The following is a 14,918-nucleotide window of genomic DNA, read 5'->3' on the forward strand; positions in this document are numbered from 1 at the left end:
AAGCCGTTATCTTTGTGTTGTTAATTGTTAATTATCACTTGTGGACATGCATGCTAAAATGTCAAACATATCAACACGTTATCATGCTTCTGTTAGCATTTAGCTGTGGCTGCGTACAGCCCCAGCTGGTGAAGACACGTGAGTTTTGATGGGAATCTGCTTAGCTTCCTGCAGGAAACACAGTGTGAACTACACTTTGGGTATGAAGCAGATATGTGACATTCAAGTCTGGCAATCACCGACACTGACACTATATATGGTTTCAGTTTTATGTTTAAAGTGTAGATTAACATCAGGTCCAGACATGAGGTGGGTGAGCTGTGAAATGTCAACTGTGCCAGTGGCCTGGTTGTTCACGCTAGAGAAGCCTTTATTTGTGTTGACTGACAGGCTTTTTCGCTCACAGCAGAGCTCTCTGGACGGCAACTGTACGTGAATGTCCACTTTTGGGACATTTACAGTGATCACTGGGAGGGATTAAAATTCCAGGAATTTGATCCCAGATTAATGGCGATTCATTATTATTATTATGATTATTATTGTTATATTTCACATATTATTTCCTCTAATTTCTCGAGATCTAAGGCTATTTATTTTATAATCTCAGGAAAACGAAATATATTTAATTCGGGAGAAGCCGTTTGTCTTGTGCTTTAATGTTTGCTAGATAACGATTATGTTTCTGGAGATCTCGAGAAAACAGAGGAAATGAACTCGTTATCACAGGAAAATAGAGGAAATAATATGAATGCACGGTATCATCTGTACAGTATGTGTGGACAACCCTCCCAGTGACTGAGAATAATAACATCTGCATGCATGCTGTACTCTGCTTGGATTATTATATGGTCTCCATGTATTATAAGATACACTTATCATCCATAACATAATGACCACCTTCTTGTGCCTCCAAAACAGTTGTGACTCATCAGAGAATAGTCATTGGTCTTCTGAGGGTGTCCTCTGGTGTCTGCAAACCAGGAGGTTATTAGTGGGTCCTATTTGGGTCCTATGGGTGGAGGGGAGGGGCCTCTGTGGATCATCCCACAGATACTTGATCAGTTTGGGATCTAGTGAATTTGGAGGCCAGGTCAACACCTTGTGCTGTTCTTCGTGCTGTCCTTTTTGAGTGCTTCCTAAAACTTTTGCGTGTGTCAGTGTCAGGCTGCATCCTGCTGGGGATGACTGCTGCCATCAAGGAGTGTCATTATTATGGGGTGGGGGTGCCTGGTCTGGTCCAGCTGGGTGCTACATGTCTAAGTAACATCAGCATGAATGCCAGGTCTGAAAGTTTCCCAACAGAACATGGTATTTTCACATGATAGTCAATGGTATTTACTTCTTCTGTCAGGGGTTTTAACCTTGTGGCTGATCGGTGTAATATACAGTATACAGCGACTGGACTGACATCCGCATACACACAAATACATGGTCTAGTCGAGCTTATACCACATTTGTATTATGTCATTACTGTTTTGTTCTGATTCCGAGTCGAGATTCTCAGTAGAATATTTGAGTCCACTTTTAATTCTTTCCTAAATTTTATGACATCAAGTTAATTTGTGTTTTTGAAGAATTAAAAAAAAAACAGTTGTTGATGTTGTTCTGTATAGCAATTTATCACCTTGCTATGAAAAGTCAGCAGAGTAGAGGAGAGGTATTGTTTTTTGCAGCCATCAGGAAAAAAACACCAAACCAAGTAATTGTACAAAAAGGAGATGTGTCCCCCGTATCAGCCCCCAGATATGAGCGGAATCCATGTCAGAGCACGGAGCAGCAATTTTCGCGGCTTGGGGTTCGTTTTAAAAATGTCATGTCATCATTGCTATTATTGCGCCTCTTTTAAGTCATAGTCAGTGTTGAATTCATGAGCACAAGTGCGAGTAATCGCCTCAATTATTGCTGGAGACTGTGAAAAGTACACAATAGCCCAACAAAGGCCTCTAACAAGTAGCAGAAATTTGGTACCAATTTTCCACAAGCATTCAAAGCCAGACACCATGACAGATAAATCAATGCAATTATTTAGGGAGGAGAATGAAGGTGGGTAGTGTGTGAGTTGCATGAGGACATTTCTCTGTTTCAATCACCAAATACTCCAGCATTTTTGAGGCCATGTGCATTGTTTGAAGATTCATCAAATTGGCCTAAGAGAGAATAGTACAAGTGTATCCCACTGCACGCGCGCAGCCTTATCTTCAGGCTGCAGCAGAAACGCACTCAGTGTGTCGGTTCACGCTCCTTCAACAGATTCAGAGCTCACAGTGTTTTATTCCCCACAACAGCTTAGATTTATAATAATCACACCACTGATGAAGGTGTACCTGGAAGACCTTTCAGTTTCTCAACAGATTAAAAGGATGTGATCTTTTCCTTCCTGTCGCACTGCGCACAATAGGCCGCTGGCTAAATGAAAGAATATTCTATCAGGAACAGTTTTATCAGAGAGTGTGTGACAAATGGATTTTTTTGCCTGAGGCACCTGCAGTCGCTCCACGAAAACCATCTTACCAGGTTTAGGCTCACTGTAGGAGCGACAAAACACTATTAGCTTCAGCAGTCTTGTAAAAGTTTTGGTATTACTTCTACTTTAAAGCATTGCTGTTGTTTCAGCTCAGGTCTTCAAAGCATCTGTGTTCAAACACAGGCACATAAAAACAATTGTCCACTAGCTTGTTTAGCTTATTAGCCTATAGAGGGTATGTATTGACGCCACTGGCACCCTGCCCCCCCCCGAGTGGCAAAAGCATGTAAGTAGTAAAAATGGATTAGCCTCAGTTTCAGTTATGATAAATGTAGCTAAATAAAAGAAGCTAACGCTAAGAGTTTTACTGACAAGTGAAGCTAGCCACACAATACTGTAACATCCGACCAAATGTTAAAAGGATGACGAGGAGCAATTGCAAATATTCCATTTATTGTTATTTATTGTTGGAATTGAAATAGTTACTGTTGACCGTAACTACACCAAAACAACATCCACAAACTGATTTGACAGCCCTCCAGACTCCAGAACGTAACTTACGAAGTAACTTAAGGTACAACACCAGGTTTCTGTGTCTGGGTTCCATTTACCGATCCATTTATTTCTCTTTTCTTTGGCAAATATCTGTAAAAATATAAAAATATAATGCCTGACTGCTTTTCAAATCTGGTAAAGTCAACTGCATGACAGCTCTTCCCCATTTTTTAAATTAATTTTACAATTTAGATGCTATTAAAGACTATGACTCAAACTAAGACTGCTAATCTCCATGCTCAACTATCACTTTTTGCCACTCAGTGGCTGCAACCACGGAGACTTTGCTTGCTGTGGCGTCACGTGCATACCCTCTATCTCTAACACATAGAAGTACGCAGCAGAGTGTACTTGGTCTAGACGGCTGCGACTCTAGTCTAAAGAGGGTTGAGAGTCAAACCCATAAAGCTGGAAAACAAAAACAGTGAGCTAAAAGGCTACTAAAAGGCTCCAGAGCCAGAGGGAAACACTCCTTTACCACTCAACCTCTTTTATTTCTAGGAAAATATTAATCAGTGCAGCTTTAAGGACAGCCGTGCATGTGTAGAACCCTGTAAATAAGTCACTCTGCCATTAGGTTTAAGAAAATATGACAGTTGAGGCCTTAAAAAAAAGGCATTGTAAATAATAGAAAATTACCAAACTGAGTTACTTTCTACTACCATGAGACACAGAAAGACAGACAGACGTGCAGAGACAGACAGGCAGTGGCAGTGAACTGAGAGTTTATTTTAGGCTCTGGCACAGTACATCTATGCTGAGTCTGTGCCTAGGGAAGACATTTTTTATTCACCTCCTTTCAGCCGCCTCACTCTGCACTCTGCAGACACTGTTCATTTCCCTGATGAATGGGGCGGGTGATCTTTCAGACTTTCATCTGACATGTTCTGCACTTGTAATGCCCGCTCTAACAGGCAAACGTCTCTATGATTGTGATTAAACAACTTCAGATTGGGCTGTATGTCATTAAGGCCATTATCTTTGCTATGCCACTTCCTAATTATTGTGACAGAGATCCTCATCAGCTCACACTAAGATACTTCATTATACTTCTCTGTTCTACATTCACGTCTCTATTATATCCTCCCCTCCACATCTTCTCATTTTACTCTTTCTCTCTGCACATGCAAGAAGATATCATTTCCCTCAGCATGCCAATTAGTGTCCATCCTATTTAATTCACTCACCTGATGATGTGGAAGATGGCTGATATGAGGAGCTCATTGTAGATGGCCACGGCCATGTAACGTGGCTCGTGGAAAGCCGAGGGTACGGTGCGGACGGCGTAGCACAGGTACACGCCCCACAGCAGGAACAGGAACTCAGCTGAGACACAAAAGACACAGGCAGGGTTGTAAGACTTCACCTGATATAAAGGCAATACGGACAATGACTTCTTTATTATTCCACACATCTCTGTCTTCCCTTTTCCACACGGAGACAATACAGTGGAAGGAAAATGCCTCCTGTGCAGCTATAATTTCATCTCATCATCAACCTTTACAGTAATTGTCCAGCATTTCAAGAGCAGGAGGATATTAGCTTAGCCTGGGAAAAAAAACAGGGTGAAACAGCTTGCCTTCTGGCTCATTAATTAAAAAGTTAGTGATGAGTATGAATGAAGAAGAACCAGTGTGAGCAGAGATAACAGTATGCTGCCGGTCTGTGTGGGGCCACCACAACTTTCAACTAGACAGTGATAAGAAAACTTCCCCCAAGATCCAAACAGTTTACATTTTGCTGTTCGCGCATAGATTAGAAAGACTGTCTCCAGGGTAGTTAATGCCCCCATTTATCCTAAACTACGATAAATGAGAGCAAAGCTGTACTTAACGCAAAGACAGTGGTCATCTGCTTTACACAGACAGACAAACAAACAGCAGAGGGATTTTGGAGCATCGAAATCACAACATCCAGTTCTCTCAAAGTTTGGAGAAAGGTTAACAGATTATTTTGGAATCAACTCTACATAGGCTACTCTGCTAGGTTTAAAGCTTTTAGACCGACTAGTTTATCAACATTCCTTTCTACAAGTGACCTTTTTATTGTAAAACCTTATCGTGCAGGGTAATTGCAGCTAAAGGACATTCCCAGGAGCGTTTTCTCTGAAATACTGTATATTCTTTAACCCGTCTGAGATCTGATGCGAGAGCATAGTTCCTACCTGGTGTTCTACATCTATAGTTTCGGTGCATCTTAGTCTTACAGAGAAAAATATTTCTCAAAATTATGAAATACTCCTTTGGTTTCCTGGTTAAAATCTATTCACTGATATGCAGCATCGCTGTTTTTCACTACATTCTGTACAAAAGCAAACAGAAAGCGTTAGGAGGCATATCCTCAGTAAATTCAGCAATCAATAGATCCTGAACTACACCTATGGTAGGGGCAGTAAGGACACCAGTTAAGACCACCTTCCTAATATTGTCTAGGTTTCCCTTATGAGACTCATCAGAGAATGGACGTGAGGGCGTCCTGTGCTGTGCTGTTCCTCATGTTTTTTGAGTTGCTCCTGATGACATATTTTGAAGTTTCTAATTCTACGAGGCTTCACCATGTTTGCAGTGTTCCCCTCCTGTGAGGCAGATGTTCCTTCGACAGTGTGTTGACACGTTTCCGCTCTCTAATCTAATCTCACCAAGGTCACGCATCCTGACAGCAATTTACAGGGAGGATGTATTTAAAACGCTGTGTGTTTCAGTTAACAACGCATTTCAGGACATATACAGATAACTCATTATCCTTTAAGCGTCACTCTAATGAAATTTTAAATAACATCAGCCAAAACAATCAATAGTAATTATTTTGGAACGTGAAGAAGAGCACTTTGTCATGGATTGCTGCGTTTTTGGCAGTATGAAATGATGTCCTAAAGCGATCTATACTGTGTGCATGTTCTGCTCTGCAGAGTAGAACAAAAACATCATGTATCCAGAAAATAAAATAGGTTTTCAAAGAGAAATTAGTTTTTATGCATTGCATTTGAAAACTGCAAAAAGAACAACACAAAGACAGTGGTTTTCCTCCGACACAATCAATACAGGGAATAATCAGAAGATTGTGTGTGAGTTCATAAAGTCTACAGTGATTACACACCATGAATATTCATGAATATGCCTATAAATTATGACTAATTACATGGTACTTAGCCTCTGAATTGGGGTGCATGCAGAGCTGCATGTAAATTTGAACGGATAACAATTCCAACTAATGCAGATTAATAGCTCATTCACATTAATTGGTCATTGTTGGCATTATCCCGAGTGTCTCGCTTTGAAAGAATAAAATAGAACGATTGACTAATTTTTGGACGGAAACGTGTTTATCAACATTATGACAGAACAAACACAGAAAAGGAGTCGAGACCACGGCGTGCATCGCTGTTAAAATCCTCCTAACTGCAGCTCTGCGGGGTGCTTCCTGTCCTTCGGTGTAGCCTCAGCACACCAGCGTGTTCTCTCTGGCTGTCAGAGTGAACAACGGGGATCCCTCATCTCCAATCACTTACGAACACACAAACGCACACTGCTGCAAAAACACAAACAAAGGGATTCTTGTGTTTTCTATTCTATTTAGAGGGATACATGTGTTGGAAGATTTCACTGCTTCACACATAGTCCGTGACGCCCCATGTCCCTCTGTCCTGTCTCTAGAGGGTCCTTAAGCATTCCTACTTTCATTACCCCCCCTCCCCTTCTTGCACCATCATCCACATCCCTACAAGCTTTATACTTCACAGGCTTCTTTCTTGTTTTTCACTGCCAGTCTATCAGTTTTCAGATGCAGAGTAAGCTTCTCTGGGAGGAGAGCCGTCCTCTCCCTCTTTTCCAACTGGATCGGTCTCCCTCGCTGTCAGGCTGGCGTCAGTGAGGTGCACATCAGTGACTCCTGCTTCAAGAATCTGTCATTAAGAGGCGGCTGTTATGCAGGTACAGGGCCATCTGGGCCCCCCTGGGATGAATGAGGAACAGGAACTGCAACTCCTTAGAGATTTAATCTCTCTTGTGTAGTTTACACATGGAGTCTGTAATTATGTGAAGCAGTGAGGAAGGTTTTGTGGTCTTCTGACAAAAAGAAAATATTGGGTCCTTCCAGATTATATTGTAATTTTGTTATAAGGCTCCAGATCTATTTCAGGATGTGGTCGGGTCTGATGTGATGCCATCAATCCTGAAACTTTACATAAATAAGATGACAAGTGGTAGGACACCAATTATCACCACCTCCCTAATATTGTGTAGGTCTCCCTTTGTGCCTCCAAAACTGTTGCTACTCATCAGAGAATGGACATGGACCTTTTGAGGGTGTCCTGTGGTGTCCTGGAACAGATACTTGATCAGTTTGAAATCTAGTGGCGGTCAGGTTAAGACCTTGTGCTGTTCTTCATGTTTTTTTAGTTGTTCCTAAACCGTTTCTGTGTGTGTGTCTGTGTCAGGCTGCATCCTGCTGGGGATAACTGCTGTCATCAAGGAGTGTCATTGCTATGGGGTGGGGGTGTCTGGTCTGGTCTAGGTGGGTGGTACATGTCTAAGTAACATCCACATGAATGTCGGGTCCAAAAGTTTCCCAGCAGAACGCTGAATTGTCAGAAGATGATCAATGTTATTTACTTTTCCTGTCTGTGGTTTTAATGTTGTGGCTGATCAGTGTATATCATTATGGGTGAACCTTTTCTGACATCAATTGTTTAAGTCATTATGCAAAACCTGCGTAAACATTAAAATCATTGACTCACTTCTGGACTCAGCCTCAAGTGGCCATTTGATGAACTGCACTTTGACATATGGTTTGCTTCATTTATGAACACAGGAGGTTGCTTGTTAGAAACACACAGAATCAATGACAGTAGATGACGTTGCTTGCATCTACAGTGGCTCTGAGTGGTCAAAAAAGATATTCAGAGATGTAGAAAAGAAAAAAAGGATTGAATGATCTCAGAAAACTTAATGACAGATGAAAGTTTCTGAGTTGGTGTGTTAACATGACTGACAAGGCTGGCGTGACGATGGTGTGTTATTTCTACCTACATCTACATACAGTGTATGTGCCAACAGCTTTGGTGCGAAAGCTCGTTCAACACTTTGTTATTGTGACAAAGGTATATATCATGGGTGTTTTGCTGGAGCAGAGGAGGGTCTTTTTCTTCAAGTTGCATTTGCTAAGCCTTTTGCCTTGCAGAGAACAGCTTCACTTTATTGTGCATGCTAGCAGAAGTGCGTCAGAGCAATCACAAAGATTTATTACGCCCCTGAAGCCACTCATTGACCACAGAGCTGCTCGCCTCTGCCCATTCACACATTCAGAGCCAGTTGTTATAATAACAGAGAGCAGATTGAACATTTGGTAAACAGGATGCACCATTTGTTTTGCTTTTCCACGAAACAAAACGTGCAATTGCTGATTCCACCATAATGAGCAATTAGCACAGAAACGATTCATTATTAAGCCTGAAATCAGAGTTGGGCTGAGCAGCGACAATAACTAAAAGACATTAAACGATTTGGTAAGCAACACCTCTACATTTTATTCTGTGATTCATACTTTTTTAGTCTAGAATTGCTCTCCTTCTGGAAACTCTCCAGATCCAGGCTTGTGGTAAATGGCTCCAAAAATGAATAGTGATACCTCCTGCATTCTTGGCGTGTGCTGCTTTACTGCTGGTGGCGGTTCACTTAATAGGGTGGTACTTCATCTTGTTTATCAGAACATCCCGCTGTGCCGTACCATTCATTAAGCTGCTTTTATGGAGAAAGGTGAATAAAACAATGGACGCCACTATATAATCAGAATTCACAAATGCATCAATTTAGCCTTGAGGAGCAGAGCTTTTCATAACGCCGCGTTGCAGGCGGGCAGTTGAATGAGCAGATGTATTACTGGATGATAATGACTTGTGGCAAGCAGGCAGGGTGTTTTGGAACATTTTATGTGTTGCTTAAAAGGGTAGCAGCACAATTTATCTCCAACATAAAACACATCAAAGCAGGGGCGTTTATCACATTTGTACTACATCAAGATCCTGGTCTGTACCTGTTCAAGCCTGTCTGACAGCATTTGTCAAAATACAACAATATATCGTGCTTTAGACTCCCTGGAAATTTCAAGATGCAGTTGAACAGTCCTCTCTGCTTATGTGCAGTGCAGTTGCTGTCAGTACCACCTGCTCCTATTAAGTGTCTTGATGTCCACAATAGATGAGTCAGAAACAGTGCAGTTAAGCTTTTGGAAACTGAAACTGTTGAGGTCGAGAGCAAGTGTCCAACTTTTCTGAGCTGTGGCATAAAAGTCTCAGTACGAGTCACGCCTGAGCCGACGCAAAGCTGTTGATCTCTACTTGTTTTCACAAATGCCAGGTTTCTCAAATTTTAAACCACCGATTGTGACATCTATTCCAGAAAATGAGACCCCAAAGAAAAGACAACCAGGGTCAGGTAAACCTCACCATATTTCACAGTGCACTAGCTTCAAATCATTTCTGTGGGGAGACTGCTACGCTGGCGCACTGGTACCGAGGCGTCAAATGTGAGCTAGCAATGGCTGGTTTGCCAGAACTAAAGAGCAGAGCTACTGTGGTGACAGAGACAGAGTAGGTGCGGAGAAACAGTCTAAAAGAGAAGCTATCCATGGTGAGAGGGTACACATGAAATTTCACTGGAGTGGATTTTTCTTGCTGGAGAGAACTGAAAGACGAGAAGGCGCTGAGGGATTGTAGAATGTAGGCAAATGCCAGCGCCAGGAGGAGGACAACACAAAAGGTTTTAGAGCAAGAGGTCTTCAACAGGGGGGCTGCGGCCCCTAGAGGGTCCGTGGTGGTGCTGCAGGGGGGGTCTCAAAATCTTTGGTTGATTAGACATTTTTTATGTATATTTTTATTATTTTTCCTTCACAAATTTGAATTTCTTTAAATACACACTAATATGAATCCAAAATATTGTAGTAAAGGGATAAATGGAGGCAGAAGACGCTATCTTTCAGTCAACACTCATTCAGCAATACAGCAGCTGCCTGAACAGCGCACCGTGTACAGGAAGCTAGATTGCCTGAGAGCCTATTCAGTCTCCAGGTGAAATCCAGAAGCACGCTGCAATATTAGCAGAAGAGAAGCTATCAGTGCAGTTCGCTTCCATCAGCCGACTACTGAGGACAAAATGGGTTGCCTTGTCTTATTTTCTGCTTCCCTACTTAACCTCTCATCAGTTCGGGGGTCCTTGGCCTGAGAAATGTTGATGACCCCTGTTTTAGAGCTTACTTAGTGGAACCATCATCTCTTTTTCAATGTGTGACCCCAAACACACCTCCAGTCTCTATGTGTGTGTGTGTGTGCGCATGTGAGTGTGCACTCAGTGTGTCGGGGCTGTCGGAGGGGACAGAAGAAGAGATAATGCTTATTTTGTCTTGGGTAATCCAGTCTTCTCTTCAAGCGTTCAATTACATGCTGGCATCAAAAGAAACCAAACAGAGTGGTTAGAGTGTAGTTTCATTAGTTACAAAGGGAGAAATGTTCGCTGGGTGTTTAATTGTGTAGCCACCACTGCAGACCGTTGGCATTGTTAATTCATAGTATGCTCACTTGTGTGAATATGTCGTGCACCAAAAATAAGAGATTTACCAGCCCAGAAGGCCTCATGATGCAACATGTGAACTTGTATAGCCTATTATTTATTATCTATTATTTATTATTTTTGGTACTCATTCTGGACTTCTGTTTAATGATATCTAACTTTTATTTCAGAGTATTTTTATTTATACATATATATTTTTTGTTTACTACCAAGTTTCAATGAAAAATCAATATGAATATGGTGTTATTATTATTATTATTACATGTAAGACCAGTGTATATGATCGTATATGACCCTAGTCGCTCGTGGTACGAGGCAATACTTCCTCATATTTTAATTTTCAAAAATTAAAGATTCATTGAATTTTAAGGATATTCCCTTAATTCCCTAAACCCAAACTACAATCCCAGGATTCCCTTAAACCAGCTTTGCAGGAGAATGAAAGTTGCCATCAGTTAGTAATAGGGCTTTTCTGGTGTAGCCCCTTGTGGAATCATGCACTTTGCTCAAACTATCTGGAAAATATCTTGTTTGGATGTCTAATGAAGATCAATATCACATGGGATGTATAGGCAGTAAGCACTGAAATACAAAAAAATACACACATATACAAACACTCACCAACTGCCATCATGTAATCCCATCGATCCAGCAGACACATGCTGAACTGCATTCCCTCTGGGGTGAGGCCTGCGGTGATGAGAGCGTGACTCAGCTCGGGGTTTTGGCATACGGCTGAAGTCCACGCCACCAGGAACCACAGCACCACCAGAAGGATCACCGCCAGCAGCCGCAGGACCCGCCAGCTAGTCATGTAAGGCATCCTCTGGGCCGTGCGGGATAGGAACACCTTTAGTACCCTGGGAGGGGGGCATTGGGGAGTGGAAGACAGCAGGTAGCATCCTCAATACCAGAGACTGCTGGATGGAATCAGGATGAGGAACAGAGGGGAGTAAGTGCTGCTCTCCATGCCTGCGACAACTCCCGCCCACGGCTGTTGCTCTTATTAACATGCCCACTTGAATTAAAAGGAGAAGGGAGAAGTGGGACTGCGGTTTCATTTCATTCATGTTTGCAAAGCATGTCCGCTTCGATTTGGTTTGCGCTTCAGTAACAAAAATAACATATTAACCACTAGGACGTTTAATCCAGCTGTCAATTTTAATAATTTGGTGGGTTATGCATATTAGACAGAATGCGTGCAGAGCTGGTATAATTCACAGGATATATTTAGTTTATCTGGAAAGGAAAGTCAAATATCGGGAATCTGTCCAGAATAGCTGCAGTAGAAGGAAGTATAAGGAAAGGAAAGAAGTAGAGCTATGGTATACAGGGACAGAGATATCACGTAATTGTATAGATATCACCGTCTAGACATACAGGAAAGTAGTCCATTTTCCTCAATTCACTGTGCTCAGATGGTTTCTCTTGACCACACAAACCTATCTCTGATATATTCACTGGGACTGGTCTTAAGAGCTTGCCTCCGGGGCACACTTCCCACTCGGCAAGCTCCGAAAAAAAAAAAAAAAATCAAATTGGTAATTTTGCTAAGGGAAACACTCCACGCGGCCTTTGACCTCCTCCCTCCATCATCTCGGCATCGCTAGCTGAAGAGCGGGAAGCCGGCAAGTGTGTGCGTGAAGAGACACTTGAGCAGGAAGACGCTGAGAGATGGGGCCTGATGTGAAATTCAAATGCGTTTATTGGCGAGGCCGCGCGACGGAGAGAGGGCTGAATTATTGAAAGTGAGAAAGGCTAACACATGGGCAGGTTAGTATGAGGAGGGGGGAGGGGGAGGCAAAGAGACGGGGGACAGCACTCTGTTTCATTGTCATGCTTTTAGTTTACACTACCTGTACAGCTTGAGGACGACGGTGCCGTACATGATGGCAAACCCCAGCAGGCGGACCCACCTCAGGAGGATGCATCGGAACACGCTGGGATTGAAGTACAAGATCATCACCTACGAGGAGGCGAAGAAGTCACACTGGTTAGGTTATGCTTTTTTTTTTTATTTCCTTGCAAGCACCCACACAACATCCCTCTCATATTCACCAGAAATACATCAGAAATGAAAATGAGGTAAATCTTCCCCCCGTGGTGTGAAGCCGGAGGTAGATTTGGCCTCGGAGATAGCTCACGCCTCCTCCGCTAACGTCTCCTAGCTGTACGTTGCTCCTACGTCGGCTGCCAGGGCACAACTGAAGTGACAGTTTGATGGCTCAGTTCCCGTGTAAGTGGTTTTGTCTTCCATATGGGAGTTAGCGTGTTGTTTTATTTGTGTGTATGTGCAGACATGCTCGGGCACGGCCTCATAAGTCATGCTGTGTGTGTAGCTTGTAGTAAAGGCAGGAGTTTGCCAGTGGCTCATAAAGCTGCAGCCTTTCACTTGGTGCTTGATGGGAAGTTTATTCGCACCTATTACTGCTGAGATGAGGTTGTGATAGAGACTGAAGAGACGAGTCTCAGACACAGAGCTTCCATTTGCACTTCTATTACAGTTGCATTTCGTTAGTTTGAAGCAAATATCCTGTGACCCGAGTCCTACATTCCGCTCTGTGGATCCTCATTTCCACTGAAAGAACCTGCATATCACCCACTTAGTGGATACCTAGCATCCACACCACTTAAGCGTGACTTCTTCCTGAGTTTTGCCTAAACTGGCATTTTAATGTGGTCTGAGGGAATAAACACAAAGTGCCTCCAAAGACCGCTTTGTTGTCTGTTCAGCACAAACTGTGAAGCCTTATTTCATTCACACACTAAGCAAATCAACGCACGAAGGCTTTTGTTGCAACGGCAAGAAAAGGTGATGGTCTGCCTAAAAGAACACTCTGTGGGGTGTTTCGCAATTTACCTGCTTGGTCTCATCTCACATGTTACTGCTCTGACTGGTCTTTATTACTTTATGTGCCTGTGGTTGAATGAAATCCCTATTCATCTGCACAGGACTTTGACAAGTCATAATATAGAGCATCAGAGGGAAGTAGCAGTGTAATAAAAAAGGCTGAATCACCTCCTTTGCCTCAACTGCCCAACCAGTCAAGTTGCCGCTTACATCCATGCGTGCCTAGATTTAAATAATATATACTCATATAATATGAATATGTGGACTTAGAGAATCCATGAAGGGCATCATGTGTATTGTGGTGAATCTCTTTCAGTGAGAATCATGTTGTTTTTGTGTACAGACACAGTCCAACAATAATCATCTGAAGCTCAACATCAGACCTCCTTTCCTGCTTGAGATGTTGCAACATCTCTGTTACAACATCAACCATAACATTACGACCACCTGCCTAATATTGTGTAGGTCTTGTGCCTCCAAAATAGTTGTGACTCATCAGAGAATGACCATGGGTCTTCTGAGGGTGTCCTGTGGTGTCTGTAAACACAATGTTGTTAGTGGGGGTCTTTGGGTCCTATGGGTTGAGGGGATCAACATTAATGCCATGTCCACATTGTATATTACATTCACAGGATTGGGACAACCAAAATATGATTTTGTGTCCTATTATGAAAAGGGCATTCTGGGTAATATACTTCTATATGAAAAATTTGAATGCAGTTGCTGACCTCTCTTTATATTTACCACAAGCCTAGAAGCCAACTCGACTGCAGAAAGACTTGGAGCTGATTATGCACCAGCAAAGACCTGCCCTGCCAATCAAACTGCCTTGCCCAGCCGATGGGGCGCAGATGAGTGATAGTCACACAGTTGTACACATTATCTGGAGCTGAATTTGTTTGGAATAAATTTGCTCTAATTGGTTGTAAGACTACCCAATTGCAGGTATTTTCTTTCTCTGTATCGGTTCAAACAAGGTGAAGTCACAATGGTGTGCTGCCAGACTCATGTTCTGATAAGAATTGAGTCTGGCTTACACATAATAGATGCAGCATGAATGCATTTCAGTGGAATGCGGTGAGTGATTTATCCCTGTTCTTACGACGCCTTGAGATTCAACAGACAGTGGCTGCCCAGAGTAATTAAACTTAAGCAAGAGCAGCACCTATAGTCTCTTTTCTGGGGAAAAGAAGCAGAACATCTGTGTCAGACTCAATTAAGCAACCAGCTGACCCTGAGGCTCTAACAGTCTAGCTTTGAGATGTGTTCAAAATGAAGGGAGACTAACATATAATAGGGAATACGCATCACAGTGTGCACTATATGTTACCCACTGAGATGCAAAGTAAAGACCTTGGTACAACAAATATATATCTGAGGACATCTTATGCAGCTATTCAGGAAATTACAAGGAGAACGCTGTCTGGAGATGACTCATAGCATATATCACAGGAACATGAGTGGCGAAGTAATTACAGTTTATTTC

General features: G+C 42.4%; 1 protein-coding gene across 1 annotated transcript in view; it reads right to left on the reverse strand.

The window, feature by feature from the left end:
* LOC125011389 (probable G-protein coupled receptor 158) overlaps nt 1-14,918 on the reverse strand; it is a 59,981-nt gene that overhangs the window by 9,487 nt on the left and 35,576 nt on the right. Inside the window, exons 6-8 of the mRNA XM_047590584.1 lie at nt 12,438-12,547; nt 11,203-11,441; nt 4,207-4,345 (exon numbers count right to left, since the gene is read on the reverse strand). Coding sequence (XP_047446540.1) covers nt 4,207-4,345; nt 11,203-11,441; nt 12,438-12,547 — 488 coding nt within the window. The remainder of the gene's footprint in view (nt 1-4,206; nt 4,346-11,202; nt 11,442-12,437; nt 12,548-14,918) is intronic.

Source organism: Mugil cephalus, chromosome 7 (assembly GCF_022458985.1).
Source record: "Mugil cephalus isolate CIBA_MC_2020 chromosome 7, CIBA_Mcephalus_1.1, whole genome shotgun sequence".
NCBI classification, from domain to species: Eukaryota; Metazoa; Chordata; class Actinopteri; order Mugiliformes; family Mugilidae; genus Mugil; species Mugil cephalus.